The 18835-nt window shown below is 41.1% G+C and overlaps 1 protein-coding gene across 1 annotated transcript; it reads right to left on the bottom strand.

Moving 5' to 3' along the window:
- Positions 1 to 708: 708 nt before the first annotated feature.
- On the bottom strand, positions 709 to 17114 carry LOC100218590 (pancreatic lipase-related protein 2). Its single transcript, XM_030276512.4, has 14 exons — positions 16842 to 17114; positions 13010 to 13108; positions 10511 to 10559; positions 9570 to 9724; positions 8473 to 8598; positions 6833 to 6967; positions 5041 to 5149; positions 4324 to 4440; positions 4123 to 4245; positions 3155 to 3273; positions 2322 to 2451; positions 2018 to 2129; positions 1346 to 1513; positions 709 to 869 (listed from the first exon to the last, which is right to left on the bottom strand). The coding sequence occupies exons 2-14, from the start codon at positions 13010 to 13012 to the stop codon at positions 806 to 808; spliced, it is 1410 nt and encodes a 469-aa protein (XP_030132372.4). The 5' UTR covers positions 13013 to 13108; positions 16842 to 17114; the 3' UTR covers positions 709 to 805.
- Positions 17115 to 18835: the final 1721 nt, after the last annotated feature.

Genomic DNA, 18835 nt, shown 5'->3' with positions numbered 1-18835 from the left:
CTCTTTCTTCCTCTTCATTAGCTCAGAGTTTGGGTTTTATATTTGGAAAATCCACTGCCTTGGTCTCTTACAGCTGCAGGAGGCTCACTCATGCTTGCAGAGCAGTAATGGTCATTTTAAATGTGAAATAGTCAGTCCCAGGTTTTGCAAACCTGATTACTCAGAGTTTCTCTTCAGGACTCTCAGTGGCCACGGCGAATGTTTGTGTTTGAAATAAAACAGCATGCAGGGGCTGAGATTTGGTGTTCAGCTCCTTCCAAAGTGGGGAGCACTTGAGGTTTGCCTTGTGTGCCTTTAGCAGGCAGGTGCAGGTACAAAGGGTGGCTCAGGTGCTGCAGGAATCCCCCAGCCCAGTGCTGCTCCTGCCTCTCCCAGAGCATCTCCTGAGGGCAGCGCTCCTGGGAAACTCTCAACAGCAGCCCAGGCTGCAGAAAGGAGCTGTTTCAGACCTGCAGGGCTGTTCTGAGGACACATATTGCCTTGAGAGGGTTTGATCATATCCCAGATTTATCTGTCAGTGTGGTGGGACTCGGTTCTTGCCTTGGGGGACAGATAGAGTGAGACTGTACAAAGTTTTAAATGGATTTTAGCATCCGTGATTTCTGGTGGCTCCATAGTTATAAGCACAATAAATGTGGCTCAAACATGAGAAACATTGACACGTGTGTTTGCAAAGAACTAAAAAAAAAACCACCAAAATGAACAACATGTTTTTTCAAATTTGGTTTAATTGTGTTTTGTGCCAAGATTTCCATGTACAAGGCTGAGGGTTTACTCAGCTGCCGTGTACAGACCTTGGGGACCTCTAGCAAGGTGTAAGTAACTGAGGCTCTCCATATGCCACAGTTCCATGGCCACAAAAAGTTGACCTGGGAAGAAAACGAAAAAAAACAAGCTTGAATCAAGATTTATCTCTTTTTGCCCAATGAAAAATTAAAAGGTTGTCAGCTGTCACCTTGAGGGTTGTTAGTCCAACCCATAATCCCACTGAAGGCTTCCTAAAAGCCTGCTGCAAAGACAATAACAAGGTGAATTTCCTTCTTTTGGCTGTAAAATTTGAGGTTTAATATCCCTTATCTTGGTTTGTAATTGCTTTGCTGTGGAAAAGCTAAGCATTTCAAATTATTCATTGCTGTATTCTTTTCCAGACAGTTATTCCCTGGTGCATAGTCAAACATCTGATTTTTCTGATTTTTTTCTGTCCAAAGTGCAATGCCTTGTATCTTTCCATATTTAAATGCACATTGTTGGTTACAAATCATGTGCCAAATTTAAGACCATTTCTCCATCTTTTCTCTCAGGGTTTTTTCTCTTGCCTTCTGACCTCCAAACGGGTTACACTTACCTACGTCCATCTGCTCCTTGTATTATATTGACTTTTTCTGCTCCCAGTCTTGCCCAGAGCAGAGAGAATACAGCTTTATTCCAGAGAAATTCAATTTTTGTAGTATTTTTGGGGTTGATTTCAACATCAAGATACTGCGTGTAAACATCATCTTGAGTGAGGTCTCCACTGCAAATAGAAGGAAAAATGTCTTCACTAAGTTTAACAGTTCGGAGATCACTGAAATAAATCACATGCTCCACATATTTTCATGTTTTCCCTTTTTTCTTTTACAACAGAAATTTGCATTTTTGTGTTCTTTGTAAGAGCACAGGGCTTGGACTAGGGCTCTGAATGAGGAGAGGATGAAAATCATTACTGAGCACTTTAAATGTGCCCATGGGGAGGTGAGAGGAGTGAGACTGGGGCTGTCCCCAGAGCCCGTGTGTGCTGAGTTTGCAGGGATCACTCACCTGGAGTTCAGAAACACAGAACTCCTGGAAATGGAGATGCCTTCCATTTCCTTTTTACAACCATCATGCTTCTTACTTAAGGAATAACTTCTTTCCTATCTGCTGTGAAGCAGAATATTTGCAATGCAGGATGAGTGTTAACACTACTTAAATGTGTGGAAAGCATGTAGATTAATGCTAGCAGCATTAAATACTGTAGAAAAATATTAATTTAACTTACCTGGCAACCTCATATTCTTTTGAGTTCCCCTGTCTGTCATAGTAAACCAGGTTTATGTCTCCCCTCGTTTTCTTTACACCAGACAATTTGATAAACACTTTTTGTCTCCAAGCTGCATAAATAAAGCCAAAAATAAATCCAGACTATCATTGGTGAGCTTGAATGCTACATTGCACAAGTAATATAGCATTTTATGTCAGACTATTAGCAGTTATTTATAGAAGCAGCACAGGTGCAGGGCTGTAAATCACATAAAGGCACTTTTCAAACTTGTGAACAACTGTAACAAACCTTCTCCACTTACTAGCAAAAGGCTCATCTGCTGCTGTATTTAAAAAATACTTTTGGTCTACTCTGTTCAATTTTTCTGGGAATCTGTCAGCATAGTGCCCCATCATTGGACATCCCTCCTGTGGACATGGGAAACAGAATCCCTAGGGAAAATAAGAGCATCAGTTAATTAGGAATATTATTTTTCATGCTAGCATTTATGAAATGAGGGCTCAGATGCTGTTCTGATATTGCAAAGCTGTGGCAGTGCTGTGTGTCTTCATAACTCAACACCACAACCTGACAAAGCTGTTTCAGATAATGGCTCCTGCACCCAAGAAGTTGCAAAATGAGCAGGTCTGATGCCTGTGTATGGTAATAGCCTGAAACTTGTTAGCCCAAATATTTTTCAGTTACATTCTAATGCAAAATACAGGCCAGTTTTATCCCCCTAGTCAAGGGGAACTTGCCTGCATTCACAAATGGGGGAAAATGAAAGGAGCATCATTCAGAAGCATGTTTAGGTGCTCTAATCACTGCCCAATGTAAATTTAAGAGCAACCAATGATTCTGGAGTCTCTAAATGTAGGAATTAGTAGGATACATCTACCTAACTTACATTCCCTTTACATAAAGGTTTGGGGTGAGGATTCCACAAGCTTTCATTTTTGTCCCCAATGTTTCGGTGACACCATTTATGCTTCAGGATTCCTTTTCCAGAGTGGAATAGTGGAACTGCTGTGTGCTGTCCTTCCTCCTATCCAGCCACACTGTGGGAGCCCAGCCACCAGCACCCAAGTGCTGTCTGCTCCAGAGACCTGGAATATTTGCTTTTCACCTCCCCCCTTCCTGGGCTGAAATACTTACTTTCTTAAAGTCTTCATATGAGTCACAGGGATATGCAAGGTATCCACTGGGGTAGAGGATGCTTGAGAAATAAAACTCGTGGCTGCGTGAGTGGTGGCACCCCCCAAAGAGTGTAGCATCTGTTGGAAAAAAAGTTTAAAGTTTATGAGCTTTGATAAAACAACCTCCCATTATCCTCTGCAAGAGTTGCACTTGTCTCACCATGGAAACAGCTCAGGCACACCACAGAGCTGCAGCATGGGCCTGTGATAATTGCTTTTTTGGTCTGAATTTCTAGTTGCATGAGAAATTCCTGGCTTTTTGTGTTTTACCTGGAGAATGGTGCAACATTGCCCTAAGATTTCAAGTGAGATGCATTGGTTTGCTATGATGTAATAGTCCCTTTAAGAAGGCAGGCATATATTCATACATATATATATGAAATGTCATGGCAAGGTAACATTTGTTACCGTTTTAAGGGCTTAACAGAGCATGGAGAACCCGCCAAACTGCCCAAAATCTCTGAAAATAGAGAAAGCTCAGGTTCAGAGGTGAGGCATATACAGTCCCCGGAAATACTCACTTGCTTTTGCCTAATTCATGCCTTACAAGTGTTGGATGTCTTTTACAGCATCTACAAGAAACCAGAGCTGGTGCTGATTTGGCCTTTCTCACCCTGGAAATCTCCTGCTGGGGTTGTTGGACCTGCATACCCCCTTCTTCCTGCCTTTTTGGGGTTTGCATCTGATTTCAAATTACAGAAGCAAAGCTTAGGCATGTGTGATACCTCCTTTCCCTGCAGAGTTCTCTGTGGAGCACTGTTCTGCTCCAGCCTTTGTTGTTTATTTCTTTCTTTTTAAACTTAGGAGTAAACAGGCAAATAACAATTTTGTTTTCCTGTTTTCTCCCAAACAGTGGGAAATTTCCCCATTCATGTTTCAGAACTGAACAAAAATAAAATAGTAAGCGTGTTGGAATTGTCTGTTTACCTGCAATGATGGCTTCAAAATCACTTTGTTTCATCTCTGAAATTAAATCAGTGCATCCAGGCATCACAGTTCCTCCATTTGGGTAAAAGTCCAGGTGCCCAGTGGTGTTATACATTCCAAACCCTGAGACATGATGGGAAGATGTCAGTGTCTCAGTGCCATGCCCATCCCTGCAGGTAAATTTGGCACAGGAGCACTTACCTGCTGCAGGAAAGTGAGCAGCATTGCTGTGGATAACATCAACAAAGTTTGCATCTGTAGGATCCAGTCTCACCATGGGAGGAGTACCTTCAAAATAGGGACCAGCAGGGTCTAAACCTATAAAAACCCCACATTTAGTGGTTGAGGGAGGGAGAGAAGTGTTGCGTATGTTAATATACCTTTTGCCAACTCATGAAATCAGATGTTTAGTTTTGCAAAAGGCAAGCCCAATAATGATGTGAATTCCAAGCTAAACTATAAAAAATATGCAAATAGTATGGTTTTGTGAACCTTTCTGAAAACTTATTCCAAGAGAAGTAAAATATTTATTCCATTGATTGGAAATGGCATATTATGTTACTAGGAAGGGGGCATTTACTGCCCATGGACTTATTACTGGACTCTAAAGCTGTAAATAGGGAATACTAAGGGTTCTTGTTGCTTTGTCTTTGGCTTGTTGTAACCCAGTGAATGATGGTAATGCTACAAACATGTCAGCAATGCTTGTCCTTCCACTGAAGAGTACTTCACCGAAACAGAAAAGATGTAATAATTACCCTATTTCTGAGAAGCATAAAATTTTGTCTGCTCTCATGACAGGTATCTCCAGCACTGCCAGTAATTTAATTCCAGTCTACAGAGCAGTGTGTTGCAAGTTTTTTTCCTCTAAACACACACTGCTAGCTCTGCATCTTGGTGAGCAGAGTTATCCATTACCTGTTATCCGTCGGACGCCTCGGATCCTCCTTCCTGCTTCTCCTGCAGCGTGTGCTCCCAGGCTGTGGCCAATTAAATGGATTTCATAAGGGGAGTACCCGAACATTTTCTGATCATTAAAGTGGTGGTGGTGGTGGTAGGAGATAAGAACACAGGCTTTGAATAACAAGCAAAGAGAAGGTCTGACATTATGGGCCTCTGGGAACATCTAGGCTGACTTTCTGCATAGCAAACAGAGGGGGAGTTCCTTGAGTTAATTGCTGTTTAAATTACACTAAGAATTGACAGAAAAATGATCCCATCTGGAATTTTACATGCATAGTGATGAAGGGTTCACTGTTGTAGTGTTGGCATATGCTTGCTGTATTCCATTATCCTGCATGATAAAATACAGACCATCTTTCCCATTTGGATCAATGCCTAATGTCATCTTCCATAAAAATGATCTTATTTTTTTCTTTATTTATTCTACTTTGCAGCCCCTTTTTTTGTCACATATCTATTTAGAATATGTGATCATATAATGAATAAGATTTTCACTGCCAGGCTCGGGTGGGGTGACATCCATTCTCCTCTTAGCCAGGTCTCACCTGTACAAGCCCTGCACTGACTGCTGAGGTGTTACACTTGCATTGAAGGTGGAAAGAGAGACAGAGGGGACACATTCATGGAGTTTTGTAGCAACCAAAACCAACAAAATTGCTAATTGCTTGAGTTTTTTACATTAAGTTTTGTAATGTGTGTACCAAAATTAAATCAGATCTGGAGAATGGGCCTGTCTGCCTTTATTGTTAGATAGCAGATTCCTCTGAGAACGTTTTACTGCAGTGGTTACATTTACAATGCAGCTGAACCTTTCTGACAATGAAAGTCCAGAAATTTTTGAATTAGGGAAAAGACAAGGAAGTCTAAGCATCATTTATGCATATTTTTTGTAAGGGAAGAAAGGGTGCCCTAGACTGCACATGATTCAGTAATGGAGACAGTAAATAAGAAACTGAATACATCTTCTAATGACCTGATATTTATACATAGAGGAGAAAGATCCAGGAGCCAAATGTGTGAGGCTACACAATATTTTCTTGGGAAGGAACAGTAGATTTTGGTGAAGTGTTCTTTGAGCCTCAGGTTCTTACAAGGTTGGCACTTTTCACTTGAGATCTGAACTTCCTCTTGCTGCACTTTAAGATGAACAACTCCTGGCCAGGGTCAAGTCCAGTGCCAGGCAAAACTTTGATTTTCAGCTGCTCTAAGTACCCCTGAGTCTTTCTGAAATCAGTGGGAAATGCTGCTGCACAAACCTTGCAGGTGAGCAGTTCTGCACTCTGTGTGTAAAAGTGAACCCCTGCCTTTGGGAGCAGAAGAAAGCTGCACAGTTTATGGTGCCTGTAGGCAGCAAACATGGATTTACCAAGTAAGGCAGCTGCTGCTCGTTTTGGTGGTGCTAAGCTGAGATATTAATGCATTTCTGGCATGGGTATATAATTCTGGGAAACTGGTAAGCACTGAACTTGCCTAATTTCCGTGGAATTCTGGCTTGCCTGTAACATCATATGGAGATGTTGCCACCTACTGTCTCTAATTAATAGGCACATCTCCTCAGTCTCAGCTTCACTTGTGTCCTTTGAGGCTGTGAGAAGTCCCCACAGGGCTGATAATTAGTATAATTAGCTGGATCTCGACTGCACAGCCCTGCCTGACAGTACTGGACAAGGTTCAAACCCAAAGCAGCAGTGCCATCACCCCACCACATGCACTGAGGGACTGCAGGTGGTAGAGCAGGGGCTTTTACCTGCAGAACAGTTAGGAAATAAGCAACCTCAGCCCCCAGCACGCGGATGTTGTTCACTGCACTGGCGTAGGTGCCTTTGGCTCCTTCTTTCCAATCCACAGCAATGCAATTGATGTTTTCCACTTCCAGTAACAGCTGGCGTGGGAACACACAAAGCAAAGTATTTAAAGAAACAAAATAACAATCAGAGGTTCAACTTAAACTGGAATAAGGAATTAAAATGTAACATACTAACGAAGTTTCTCATTCTTTACTAAATGGGACTCTTCACTGTAGCCTGTGCCACTGAAACATATCTTCTTACAAGACAGAATGTAACAAGCCATTCCTCAAAAAATATCAATTATGAAAACTGTAATAAAAATATTTTACTTTATACACCATTTCTATATTTGAAGTGCTTCTGAAATACCAAACAACTGCACAGTAGATTCTATGTACAGTATTGTGACTTTCTTTGAGGGATGCTGGTAGTTTAACTGAATTGTATAAGAAGTATACTGTCTTATTTACCAACTGGGTTTAAAACTGTAAAAGTCATGTCAGACTTAAAAAAATTTAGAGGAGAGAAGAAAGGTTTTATTTCAGCAAGAAAGCATTGGTCACTTTGGTACTGGTGAGAGTCCTGCAGATACAGTGATTTTTCCAGTGGAAGAATCATGTGTTAGTCTGCAGTTAGAGTTTTCTGTGAATAAGGTTCACTTAAGGTTTGAGATAGAACAAAGAGTGGTAACAAAAATTAATCCATGAAAAACAGCTAAAGGTGAGTGGCAAGGAAAACAGAAGTGAAATAATGCATCCTGGACTCACTCCTCTCCTGTGCAAACCTTAAGTTTGTAGTGTAGAGTGCCAGAAAGAATTGCTGTTTCTTTTCAATTGAAAAAAAAGAGAAAAAGGAAATTTAGTATTTCAGATTAAAAGTGTTTATAGATTTGTGAACAGAAGTAGTGCTGCCGATTTGGGACTCAGTAACCAGTGGTGTCTTCTCCCAGCTTGGCCTTTTCCCTGCCAGCACAGAAGCAGCAGCAAGTGAAGCAGATCTTGCTTGTCTGCCAGAGCCAAGGTACACTCTGTTGGTTTTGTGGGAGCTTCCACATTTCATATTTGAAATGTTCTTTCCACTGAACTCTGAAATCAAACAAAAAGCAAAAATTTTGATGGTGTTCTTATGTTTGTTTGTTTGGGTTTTGTTGTTTTTTGGGTTGGTTTTTGTTTTTCTCTAAGAATGAATAGCGGTGAAGCAGGGGAGTATTTATAGACTGAAACTTGAGCTTTCAGGAGGGCCCTTGGACTGAAGGAGGCTCAGTTTCTGCTGCTGGGAGCAGCTGTGAATTGGTGTCTAATCCCATGGCTGCACATGGCTGTAGAGGCTGTTATTGTGTTATTGTGTATATCTGCTCAGTTATTGCCTTGATCTGATCTGCAGGGTTTGTGAATGGAGCTTTAGAGGATAACGGTGTCAGAGAGGACCAAGGGACCTCGACATGCTGGATCTTCCCAAGTGGGAACACTGGTGTGTGTGAAACTTAATTCTTGGTTGGTATCTTCTACTGCCTAATGAACTGTAGAATTCATGGTGGACATTAATGCCTAAAGGAAACCAAGATAGCTGATGGGAACCAGAGGATACTGTCTCATACCAAGCACATTTCTACCACCCAGCCTGTTTTCCCAGTGCTGCCAAATCCATGAATGATGAAAGAGGTATTCCTGTGTGAGGAAAAATGTGACTTCTGGATGGTCGAGGAGTTGATCGCTGAGATCACCTATAGGTTAAAAAAAAAAAAAAATAAAAGATTTTATCTGTTCCTACTTTTGAACATTTAAAGGAGTCAGCTAGGCCATATCCCAGGACTAAAAGGACTCTACTTTGACAGGACAAAGTCTGTGGTTTCTGGAACTCCGGGAGCAAAAATCTCATTTTTCTCAGTTCCATTATGGTTTCCACAGAAATTGTGCCCTTGTGGTTTTTGCTGCTCCCATCTTTTCTGCATGAAGGACCCACATGGTCACAGAGTGTCTCTTGGCCTGCAGTGATGAGTTTCTCCAGGGAGCAGCCCACCAGCTCCACAATTCCTGCTCCAGCTTATCCTTTTTTGGACCTGACCTTTGGCTTCAGTGTGCTGCTCTGCTTCCAAGCTGCAGCCTGTTTTTCTCATTAGCCACTCCAGAGAGGCTGGGAGAGCTTCATGCAGGGGCTGCATGCAGCAGGGGTGAAGCTGATCTTCACACATTGCTGCAAGCTACTTAATTATCTATTTTTCCTTGAGAATGTTATCTGCCTGTATTGTTTTCAGACAAATGCAGGGGCTGTGATGTGAGCTCAGGGAATTTGGGTGTGGAAGGGCTGTGTCCTAGATCATAGATATGCTGAAGTATAATGAGAGGTAATGGAAACTGTATTTTGATTTATTTTATCAGCAACAGAAGTGCTGAGCAACCTGCTGCTGAGTGTATCCCCTGTGCTTCAACCTTCCTCAGAGACTTAAATACATGCAAAAAGTAGTCTGCCATTACCTATATCCTAAACTTCCAGGAAAATACCAGGAAACTTATTGTGCCCTACAGTTAATTCATAACAATTTTTTTGTGTGTCACCCCAAAGTATATTCATTAGTACCTTCAAACTAACTTCTGATTCTGACTTGTTTGCCTGTGGTGACTGACACAGACCTTGTAACAAGTTAAAAAACATTTTTAGGTGCAGTCAGTTTTTGATGTTAAAAATAAATATCACCTGTGAGTTATTTCCTGTTTCTCTGGTGTAGAGAGAGAAGGTGATGTTCATCTCTTCTGGAGGATCAGGCAAACCTGTCAGAAGCCTCCCTGGTACCCCAGACCAGGGTGGGTCATCTGTAAAACAGCCAAGCCTGGGGTAGCAAACTTCTTTACCTAGAGCAGAAGAAACAACTTGTTTATATGAATGATTCTCTTGGCTTGATGACGTATTTGAGACTAAAGCACTTTGAAGAGCAAAAATATAAGGATTTAATTTTATGCTTGATTTAAATTAAATTTTTAAAGGTCATTTATGTGTCCTTTGTGTCTATTGTCTCAAGTGGGAACACAAGCAGAGCTAAATAATCCAAATAAAGACCCACACAGTGTTTTGACATCACCTTCTAGGCTTGTAAAAGCTTGTTCAGTTCCTGTTTAAAAAACAGCCTAGTAAGAAATGCTTGTTAGAATTGCTCCTGCATACCTTCTACTCCAAAGCATGGGTCTCTGTCATGGGAATGAAAGTAACCTTGTACAAAGAATGATGTGAATATTTCCTTCAATTTAGCAGTTTTTTCTAGATCAAGTGGGTTTCATGCTCACTTACACTCAGCTTTCATGTTTTAGCATCGGTGTGCTGAGCACCCTGTTGCTGGTCAGTTCTTTGTACAGAGCAGCAATGTAAAGACAGATTGCCTTGATAAAAGTAGGATGTGCAACTCTGAATTTCTCTGCAGTTTTTCAGCAGAGAGTTACATCTCTTGCACTCTAAAAATAAATCTTAAACATAGCAGAGCCTTTTAGCATTAGTTCCGTGCACTGTAACAGACATTGCCCTACAATGACCCACAAATCATACTGCAATTTCAATGTAAAGGAAAATAACAGTCATCATCTGCTATGTACCACTTCATCTGAATTCAATTTCTAGTGGCAGTATTTAAAGATACAATTTCTCACCTGCTACTCTGCCAAGGAGATAAAATGCAACAATCCACATTCCAACCACCTGAAGCAAATTGAACACACAGGTTAAGCAGTTTATTTCAAGTGTTTTGTCCTTTTTTAAAGATTGTAATGCAAAGAGAAATGCAGAGACCTTCACCTGAGGAATAACCTCACACATTGCTCTGCCCACAGAGGGGACCCATCAGCCAGAAAGAGCCCTGGGGGTCCTGGCAGGCACTGACTGACCATAAAAAATATGCCCCACAGCCAGCAGCATCCTGGGCTGCTTGAGGGGGAGTGTTCCCAGCAGGATGTGGGGAGGGATCCTGCCCCACCACTCAGATTTGCTGTTCACTGCATTTCTTACACAGACAACACTGCATGCAGGCTGCTGCTGGAGTCAGTCAGATCACAGGATCCTGATTTTTTTCCAGCTTTGCTGGGAGAGGTGAGAGGTGTGGTACAACAAGCACAATGGTGCAAATAACCCATTGAAGTCTGCACACTTGGCAGCTTAGGCCTCTCACTGCAAGAAAAGCTTTGATCAGGTTCTTTTCCTCTACACTTTTCCTTACACTGCCACTTTTCCGTGACAGGACTTCATTCATTTCACCTCTTCCCCTCTCATTTTCCTCATTCACTGTTCTCAATTTCCTCTTTTAGGTGTTTCCTATGGCACCCACATCCCATTTCCAACATACTGCTTTACTTTTAAACCAAAAATTTGAGTTGTCACCCCTGGTCACTGAGATGGCTCATTATAAATATTAAGGAAAAGTGGTAATTTCAGTAGTTATAATCCCTCTATGTGCATAGCACTCTCCAAGGGATGTTTTTACGGGTGTGAAAAAGCCAGAAAGACAACACTCCAAAGGTCTCTGACACTACAAAATTCTTTCAGAAACAATTGGGAATTTTACAGAATTTGTCCTGGAAGCTTGTGTGACACGTGTCAGAGAGGAGGAAGGTGTGATCCACCTCTGTGCTTGTTTTTGATGGAAGTGGGATTACTTGGCTCTAATGACATGGTTTCCTAACAAAGCCAAACGGGATAGGTCAGAGCACTCTCTAATAAACTCAGAAGTCCTTGTTTGGTAATTGTTTTGTTTGTGTGTTAGGGCAGAGGGGTGAGGATGAAGCAGTGAGCAGGAGCTTCAAAGTGCAGAGCTGAGAGGAATCATGAGTTTTCCTTAGAAATGCAGTTCTGATCCTAAATCTAATTTATCCATTGATGTTGTTACCAGAGTGGAAAAGTATCTGCTCGAGGAGAGTGGAAAGCAGAGAGGAAGTCTAGCAGTAAAATAGGAGAGAAAAGGATCAGGAGCTATTCTAAGCAGCTGGTGAAGGGCAGGAACAGAGAGGTCCCAAGTGTTAGCCAGAAGGAGCAGCTCCACTCAGCTGGAATGTCTGTCAATCTGCCCATCATCCTGATGAGAACCTGATGACAGGGCAGGAAAATCACAGCTGATGTGACTCATCAAATGCATTGGAGAGCTCCACAGGATATATAATATTAATGGACAACCCTCACAGCCAGGAGATGTACAGTCAGGAACACTACAGCAGGAAGGAGAGTAGAATTTCTTTTCAGACACAGAATTTGAATGGCAAGTAATGATTTAAGGAGATGTGGGAGATCGTTGCCAAATAAAAATTATCTGTAATTTCCTTCAAAGGATCTTCCTTTGAAAGTAGAAATGTACATGTGGCCAGGGAAATAAAAGGAGTAGCAGAAATTTTATCAATTGTGGAATGTTGATACCTTCTGTAATTAAGAGGGTTGTAGTTTGGGTAGAACTACTACTAAGAGGGTTGTAGTTTTTAGTGGGGAGCCTTTCTGCATCAGTCTACGTTAATGACAAAAAGATTGCAAAGAGGTTAAAAAACTATGTAAAAAGAGTTCAGGCAGTGTGCAATTTGAAAATTCTTTCACTGGGCATCTAGGAGGTGTAGTGCTGAACAAGAGGAACTGGAAGGACTTGTTTGTGAATGTGAGCTCAGCCTACCCAGTGCTGCTGGCAGGAGGCTGCTCAGTGCTGAGCTCAGGTAATAACTCAATGCGCAAAAGACATGCAAAACCTGCACTAAATATTCTTAAATTGGTGTTCAACCTAGAGAAAAAAGAATTGCAAATATTCCTAGCCTGCCATCCTATGGTATAAAAGCTCCACTGGAGCAGTGGTTGCTCCTCACAACAGGACATCAAGTCACCTTCAGGCCACCATTGCCCAAGCAGTGACTCAAGGGCCACAGTGGAGGCTTGGGGAGATATGAGAAAGTTTTGCATAATGACTGTCTGCAGTGTATTTTTAAGTCCCACACATGCACCCACACACCGTCCTTAGGACATGCACACAAGCAGGCACACAGAGCCTTCACGAGAAGCAAGGCCAAATCTCAGGAGTTCTCATTATCAGTATTTTAACCCAATGATTTCACTGCCATAATTAGATTTTTTTAACACTTTAAGCAACATTTGTTATGTATTGAATTGCTACGAATTTTACTCACCATTCTCTTATAACCCTTGTTATCTCTTTTTCTGGTGGGTAGTACCAGGATACAAAAATTGCTGCTGTTTTCCTTAGTGACGATTTAGAGAGCTTTATGCTGAAAAAAAAAAGTAATTGAAAATAAATTAAAACCCTGTGAGTAACTTGGCAAAGTGAAAGAAATTAGAAGAAAACAGGAGGGCAAAAAAGAGCAATATTGATAACTGGGGATGAATGGCTAAAAGTTACACAGATTTCATAGGGAAAATAACAATGTCAACATGTATAATTTATGGGCATCGGAATTAAGGAAAAATATTTGATGCATGAAAGAATTAAGAGGATACAGTGTCTTTTTGTCTATCTTTACCAAAACCAGGTGAAATTCACAGCAGGGAAAAAAATAATTCACAGTAATTCTCTGTTCAGACAATAATTTTAGATCTCATGTAGAATAGCTGTTGGAAGCGGAAATTCAAAAATCACTGGACTTCAGTAACACATAGCTGAGATTCTTAAAAAAAAAGAAACTATAAAAAAAACCCCAAACTATTGGTATGTTTTGTTTTAAGTTATTGATTTGTAAGAAAAGTCCAGATACATAATTTGAAGGAAACTAATATGATATTAGGTAAAAAAACTAGAATGAATGACCTGAGGAATTTCAGACCTGTGGAATTTCAGTACAGCATCAGCCTGGGGCAGAATAGTGAAATTCTCCACAAGAGAGTTTCTCCACTCACTCATGAAAGAAAAATTGTGAAGAACTGTTAAAAGATTAAGCTGTGTAATTAAATTCACTTACATGACATGACAAACTAACTGACAGTCTTATAAGATCAACATTTTAAGCCACACGATACTCGGATTTTAGGAAGATCTCTGCCACTTGATATTTTGATTAAGAAAGTAAAATTATACACATGCAATACTACAACAGTTAAGTAGATTAAAATTAAACGCATGGATTAAGTAGATTTAAAATTGAGTAATTATTGCATTTCAGGCTTTAGTTGGAAGAACTAGAAGGCAGCTCCTGGATTTACAAATATAGTTCTTACTACTGTGAACCATCATGTCATATAACCTGTAATATCATATCATTATCATATCATATAGCTTACCATGATCAAGGGGTGATTTTTGGTTTTTAGCTTTTTAGCTTCAGGGATTTTTTTACTCACTGCTCACGCTGGATCATCACTGACAAAGGTTTTAGAGGAATCAGTTTCTGGCATTACACTGAGTGCCAGCTTTCAACACTGATAGTGCTGGACATGAGCTCAGACTGAAAAAATGCTGACATCTAGGCTAAAGTAGAGTAAAAGAAAGTACAGTTTTTGGATGTAGGATTGTTTTTTGGTGTTTGGAAAATTAAATGCTGTCAAGCTGCGTGTCATGTTTGCAGATCTCAGGTGAACATTTGAGGAAGCTGTACCTGAAAAGACCTTTAAAGTCTTGCTTATGTGTTAGTAGTGAGTTTTGAAGTGCCGAGGAACTTGTTATTCTTTGTTTCCACACATAAAACTGGGAGAATACTGCTATCCAATTTTCAGGTCTGCTTTATCCCTTCAATACTGAAGTTTAAGTTCTCTACCTCCTTCTTTCAGGTCCTTCTGAGGTGTGATATTTTTTTTTTTCCAATTTTTTTCTTCCCTTACCACTGCAGCCATACTTCTTCTATTCCCTGTACGGGCACTATCCTTAAGGAGAGAATGAGACTACCTGTGCAGTTCTGTCTTACCACTGTTTCTTCTTTCTTGTATTTCAGCAGTTTGGCTCAGCAGTCAGTTAAAATTGTAAATCAATACAAAGGAGGAGACCCAACCAGAGTTTAACATATAAGCTTTGGATATAGGAGTTGTAGGTTAAATTTCTTGTTCTCCCAGCAAATTCTTGCTTGGCTTTGAGTGTGAGGCATTTAGAGAACTAATTGCATACCCAAGTATTGAACATTACTTTAAATGGTAAAAGAAAGAAAATAAAAAAAATTATAATAGTATCTTTAGGCCTTAAAATAGGATCATATACATAGTTATCCTTTATTATATATGTGAATACCTGAAAGTACAATATGATTTTTAGTTGTTTATTTGAATGTAATTTTGTTCTTCAGCCCACTCCAAGCACACAAAATTTTTCCTAGGCACAGACCACAGTCAGTGGCTCAGACACAGTACTTGAGCAGACTATTAAATAACTATCAAATACTCAAAACTGGTGTGCAGAGTTCTGAGGCAAATGCTGGGGATATGGTGTGATAACTAAGACAGCAGAGTAATTGGCATGGCTGTTAAAGACTTAATTTAATCTCCAGCTCCTCCCCATGAACAGCCCAATGCAGGGTCCTGATTCTGGGTGAAGGCTTTTTGACACTGCTTCAGTACAAATGAGCACTAAAAAGTAAAAATCATCTTGGCATTGGTCAGCCTCCTTTCCTGCTTGCTCACCAGCTTTCAGCTACCGTGAAGCCCTGCAGCCTTAATTGAACAGCTCTGGAACACACACATTTAATAGGAGAGAAATCAATTTTGTAGCAGAGCAAAGATGTGCAGAACTTTTTGCAAATTTTCTTCCTCCAAAGCACCCCACACAAAGTAATAACTATGGCAAGGCAGGGCTCACACACACTGTCTGCTCTGGGTAGGAGACTTTTCTGAGTGCCAATTGACCTCTTAAACTGAATCTGAAACAGTGGACTAGGACATTGACCTGAATGACTCAGAATAGGGATGCAAATTATTTTCTTGAGACATTTAATGTGGGAAGAGCTCCAATAAAAGGTTAGGTAGGTATGTTGGAGGGTGCAGCAAGATTTAGGTTGTTTAGGTCAGTTGCTTAGAACTGGTGAACAACATAGGAAATTGTAGGATAACAGTGAAGAAAACATATTTAATGACAAGTCTGGCTTCCTACTCTGCAGTATTTGCTCAGAATTCCTAAATAATAGGGTTTTCACCTTGACCTTACATGGTATTCAGACATTCAAGTTTACAGAGACAATTATGATAATTGAATCTGACTACAAGCATCATAAAAAATCCAAAACAAGCCAACAACAAAAGTGATTCAGTTTTAGGAAGTGGCTGTGCCAATTCTGAGTAACCAGAGAGCCTTCAACTGACCTGCAGCCACCACCTGGCCACTTTTCTGTCCTCCCCAGGTAATCTCCACTGTTCATCTCCAGGATTAGGCTGCTTTTAAATTTAGTCATCTCCAAGACTAACACTGTTGTCCTTTTGCCATTTCTGAAGTGCAGAATAGCCCTTCCCAATGACTAGTTCAAGTTCCCCTGGGCACAGTAGTTTACCAAAATAAGTCCAATTTTCCACCTTCTTCCACAAAACAGCTCTAGAATTCCCCATTTCTATTCCCCATTTCCATTCTCCCTTTAAATTTTCTGTGCCCCTAATAATGCTTAAATATGTAGCCTGTTTTATCCTCCTTTTTAATTTCTGCTGTTACTTGTGTTTTAATGCATTTTCCTTTAAAAATGAAAGAAGTCCAGCTACCATCTGCAAATACTGTCATTTTGTTCTTCCTTTAAAAACAGGAATATATTAAGTCTCAAATTACCTTAGCCCCACTGAATCCACCCTGTTTTCCTAACTCCATTGCATTGTCACAGCCCAGAAATTCTCATCCCCTACTGGGATTTCCTGGAATTGAAAAGTTTTAAGCCTCCTAGCTGCTGCCCAGGGTCCCTGTCTGAGCGCTGCTGTTTGCTTTTTGCATGTTCACTCAGCCCACACCATTCAGCCTGGCTATTTTAAACCAAGGAGTCCTTGAAGTCCCGACCTACAGCTCGTACAGACGCTCATCCCCAAACCCAGCAATTTTTCAGCACTTACCACTGCGATTGCAGAAGGGGTTGGTGCTTTGCAGGCTGTGTTCAGCCAGCTCCCTGGCAAATCCTGGTGGCTGCTGGCCCTTTTCACTTGGAATCAGTCCCACGATGGTAGGTGCAGACCTGCCCACACGGTGTCTAATTATAGGTTTGGTGTGGGTGAGTGAGAGCCTTGTAAGAGTGATCCCCTCGATTCGGGATATAACAGATGTTGCCTTTCCTCGCTCTCCTTGTGTGTAATTCAGCAGCATTTTCCCCTCCTGAAGTTTTATTAGTTTGAAGAAAGGCAAAATGTGGCTGTTTGAGCCCCCTCAGAGGGGCTGTTGTGTGTTGATGTTCATCCCAGCCAACATGGAATGCAATCCTGGGTTAACTGGTTATTGTGAGCTCGTGTTACAGGTAATTACTGACCCTCCACCGAGGGCCAGTTCAGAGCAGGAGCTTTATTTCCTTGCTCTGTGTCTCTGTGTCCCCCCCACAGCAGCCACCAGCTGTTTTTTTGTTAGCTGCCTGGTGAACATGCCTTGTCAAAGGAAACCCTTGTACATTTTCATACAATCAAACCTCTTTATATTTTTAATTATTTTTTTAATCAAGGGAAGACTAGCTTCTTTTAATAGAAAGGAATAGGAAAAATAGTTTTACAACTTAGAGGCAATATAAATATCTGAGTTTTTAGTAGTAAAGTTCCCCAAGCTCTGTCGATCCATTTTTTCTAATCTATGTCCTCTTAGGCCATGTGGGATTTACACATTGGATGTCTCTGTTCCAAGCTCTCTTATCAGCTGGCATGCTCTAAATATAACTGGTGTAAACTGACATTATTGTGATCCATCTAGATCAGAGAAACCACAGGCACTTTCATTCAGAATTGTTCCAGGGGAAGGATAGGGTGATGATAATCATGTCATTTATCTTTTCACGACTTGTCCATCATGCAAATCCCAGATTCTCTTCTGTGCTCTGGAGACTGTGAGTCACAGCCATGTCAGAACCCAGTTCTTTCAGTTCCTGAGCAAGGCCTCAAGTCCCTGCAGTGCTATCTGCAGGATGGGTGCTGCCATAATCACCTGGTAGGAGTGACTGTCACCCTTAATCAGGGAGTGGTGCAAGTGCCTGAGGGCAGGAAGTAACTTGGGCTGGATCTGTGGTTCACATAAGGAGCCAATTTGTGGTCCTGAGATATGTGCATTGCCTGAAAGAAGATATTTCAGAAATTACACCAAAAAAATGTTTCTCCATATACTGGTTGTATGTAAGGCAATCAGACTGCAAAGAATTGGAAAGACTGAGTCAAGAGTGTCTGTCACTCCCTGTGGCACGTGGTACCTGCAGGAATGTTTGAGTCTGGGTCTGGTTCTTGGTAGAGTGGTGCAAGGCAGTGCCATATATGAAAATAATCATTAGAAAGAAGTCTGAGAGGAATGTGGGGGAAGAACTGGCCAGTTAGGGGCTGCATCTCATATTTAGTTTCTGCTGACACTGACAATGTGTGTGTAATTTCAGATAAGACAGAAGAGATCCAGCTAATAAGAAATTCTTGACACTTGAGTCTACCTTCCTTGACTGGAAGATGGAGATTTGGCAGCAGTTGTGGGACACATCTGCTCAGAGCAATGCAGCTCATTAGACAGGTCTGGGGAGGAATGAGTTTGGGGAGCCAAGGAAGGACATCTGCCCTCACGTGCCTTGTGTCAAAATTCTGGCATGTAACTCAAATGCAAGGCAGCCACTGAAACTGGTGCCTCTGTTTATGATGAGACACCTTCAGAATCTGATGGCCATCTTTGTGTGGTGATCAGACCCCTCTGAAACATTTTTAGGGAACCAGGATTTCTGGATACACTCAAATATTTTGCTGTTATTTCCACAGAGTTAGTCTTTGTGCACGAGTGCTGAAACAGTGCCACTGAGTTTCACTGTCTGTGTATTTCAGAGGGTATTTATAATCACAATGGTGTGATTAAATTAATGTAGGCTAGTACAACAAATCAGAAT

The sequence above is a fragment of the Taeniopygia guttata genome, chromosome 6, assembly GCF_048771995.1.
Source record: "Taeniopygia guttata chromosome 6, bTaeGut7.mat, whole genome shotgun sequence".
NCBI classification, from domain to species: Eukaryota; Metazoa; Chordata; class Aves; order Passeriformes; family Estrildidae; genus Taeniopygia; species Taeniopygia guttata.
The sequence above is the reverse complement of the archived record's forward strand: the minus strand, read 5'-3'. Positions and strand labels throughout refer to the sequence as shown.